Source organism: Rhinolophus hipposideros, assembly GCF_964194185.1.
Source record: "Rhinolophus hipposideros genome assembly, chromosome: 18".
NCBI classification, from domain to species: Eukaryota; Metazoa; Chordata; class Mammalia; order Chiroptera; family Rhinolophidae; genus Rhinolophus; species Rhinolophus hipposideros.
Window position 1 is genome coordinate 27655727 of NC_138064.1, and position 3084 is coordinate 27658810.

General features: G+C 32.4%; 1 protein-coding gene across 1 annotated transcript; it reads right to left on the minus strand.

The window, feature by feature from the left end:
• Positions 1-358: 358 nt before the first annotated feature.
• Positions 359-708, minus strand: LOC308510298 (large ribosomal subunit protein eL43-like). Its single transcript, XM_081079482.1, has one exon. The coding sequence runs from the start codon at positions 689-691 to the stop codon at positions 413-415; it is 279 nt and encodes a 92-aa protein (XP_080935608.1). The 5' UTR covers positions 692-708; the 3' UTR covers positions 359-412.
• Positions 709-3084: the final 2376 nt, after the last annotated feature.

Sequence of the window (3084 nt, forward strand, 5' to 3'; positions counted from 1 at the left end):
CAGTAGCACAGTTGTTTATTACCATTATCAGGCATTATGCATTATACCTAACTGTATGTACTATACCTTAATACCACTGACAGAGCAGTAGGTTTCTTTACACCACCATCACCATAAAAACATGAGTAATCCTTGCCTTCTGAAGTTACCATGGCTACAACAATGATAGGAATTTTTCAGCTCCATTATAATGTTATGGAACCATGGTCATATATGTGGTCCATCATTGACTAAAATTCTATTAGGTGGCACATGACTGTATGGTGACTTCCCACCCCCCCACCCCCAAGATTCTGTCTTATGATTTTCTGGTATTTTTATTTTCATTTATTTTTATTTTTTTATTTATTTATTTTTTTTACATAAATTAACCCATTTATTCTAGGCTAGCAAGGTTTCAATTGTGGAGCTTCTACTGGTCTTTCAATTCCTTCAGTCTTCTGATGGCAGACTTTACTGTGACAGCAGAAGTCCTGTTGTAGGTCCAGGCGCCGCCGGCCACCGTCTTCATGCAGGAGCCGCAGTGCCAGATGCCCACGGCGCGCCGCTTCATCTTGGTTTTGCCGGAGAAGGAGCAGGTGTACTTGGCGTGCTGGCTGATTTCGATCTTCTTCACCATTTTCCGGAGGGAGGCGCCGTAACGCGTCCCGTACTTACCGACGATTCCCACCTTCTTGGTGCGTTTCGCCATGTCGCCTCAAAGCAGGCCGGAACCCAGAAAGATTTTCTGGTATTTTTAAATGATATTTTCATATGTGATTTTCTTTAGTAATTCACAGGCTTTTTTTTTTTTTTTTTATTAATTTTGAAATGTCTTTAAATTACATGTCTTCTATTATTGTCCCTGCAATATTTGTTCTCCACTTTTTCTAGGACTAAAATTATTTGCATTCTGAACTTTTCTACTAGGTTTCATATATCTTTTGTATTCTTTTATATCCTATTTTTCCTATCTATATATTTCATTCTGCATATTTTCTAACTGAATATTTTCAAAGAATATTTATTTCTGTTTAAATATCTTCTTTTCTACAGCATCTCATATGTTTTTAAAACTACCTCTTCAATTCTTCATTTTTGTAATTTGTTTTACTTGATTATTTTATAGATTATGGTTTATTAAAACTTATCTTGTGAAGTTTTTTTATAACATACTAATAAAAGTTTTATTTTTCAGCTTTATTAAGATGTCATTGAAATACTGTGTAAATTTAGGGTATATAATAATTTGATACTCATATATTGCACAACAATTACCCCAATAAGGTTAGTTAACATATCCATCCCCTCGCCTAATTACTTTGTATTTGTGTATATGGGGTAAAAACACTTAAGACCTACTTAGTTTATTGATTTTTAATGCTTATTATTTTCTTTTCCAAGGGAAAAGTTTGATGATGCTATATAATTAGAAACATGGATATAATCACAAGAGGACTCATTTTTAGCTCTGGAAAGCTTTGTTGCTCATGTTACTCTTCTGGACATAATTGTGTTAAAACCCTGATCTAGTCATCCTAATGCAAGTTTGAGTCACAAGTTGATTGTGTTATAAAGAAAACAACATTGAACATAAAGCCAATACAAATTAGTTGCATGGTTCAGTATAACAAATCATAAAGTATCTCTTTTACATGAAGGTCAACATATTCAGTTTCCACTAGTTTATCATTTTAAAATGGAAATAGTTTTAAAATGGAAATAATTGTGTTCTAAAAAGAAAATAAAGAAATCTACATAGATAAAAATAAAACTATTGCTTTACAATATAGACTGATAAAAAATATGGTATAGGAAAACCACAACAACAAAACTTCTACAGAGAAGTGAAAATGCCTTAAAACTTATATGGATAAAAAAAAAGAAAAAGCACTTAAAATTAAAGTTGATGATTTTATTACTAATGTAAGACATGTAAACCATCTATAAATAAGTCAAACTTAGATACCAATATATAAAGAATGGTTCCATAAAATTATTGTAGGTTCTACTAATTTGTTGTGGAATAATATCTATAAAGAAATTCAGCAACAATAGTGAAAAATGAGGGAAAAGTAATACATTTCATCTTGCAAAAAATAAAAATTGTCTTTAAGGAATAATATATTAAATTATATGACTGAAAATTTCATATAAAATAATAACAATATACTATCTAAGCTTTTTTCTCTTTAGAAAATTTCCTCTAATATAATTTTAAGTTAGACCACTTTAAATATCTTTTGCTTGGTATATATACTAAACAGTTGTCAATCAAAACTAATGAAATCAAAATTTGCATACTAATAAATATTCTTGGCGGGGATTATGTTGCAATATTTCTGATTTTCTTTTTTTTGGGGGGGGCTTAATAACTATAATTTTAATTTTTAAAATTGTGATTGAAAAGCAGGAGAGTCACTATGTAAAACCTATGCATCTAAAGTTAACATTTAAAGGGAATGGTTGTTTTTCATTCTTTCTTTTTTTTTTTAATTTAAATTTATTTATTGGGGTGACAATTGTTAATGAAATTACATAATTTCAGGTGTACAATTCTGTATTACATCAATTATAAATCCCATTGTGTGTTCACCACCCAGAGTCAGTTCTCCTTCCATCACCATATACTTGATCCCCCTTACCCTCATCTCCCACCCCCCACCCCCCTTACCCTCAGGTAACCACTAAACTATTGTCTGCACAGCAAAAGAAACCATCGACAAAATAAAGAGGCAACCGACTGAATGGGAGAAGATTTTTGCAAACAGTTCCTCTGATAAGGGGCTAATATCCAAAATATGCAAGGAACTCATGAAACTCAACAACAAAAAAACAAACAACCCAATTGAAAAATGGGCAGAGGACCTGAAGAGACATTTCTCCAAAGGGGACTTACAAATGGCAAATAGACATATGAAAAAATGCTCAACATCACTAATCATCAGAGAAATGCAAATAAAAACCACAATGAGATATCACCTCACCCCAGTCAGAATGGCTATCATCAACAAGACAAATAGCAACAAGTGTTGGAGAGGCTGTGGAGAAAAAGGAACCCTCATACACTGTTGGTGGGAATGCAGACTGGTGCAGCCACTATGG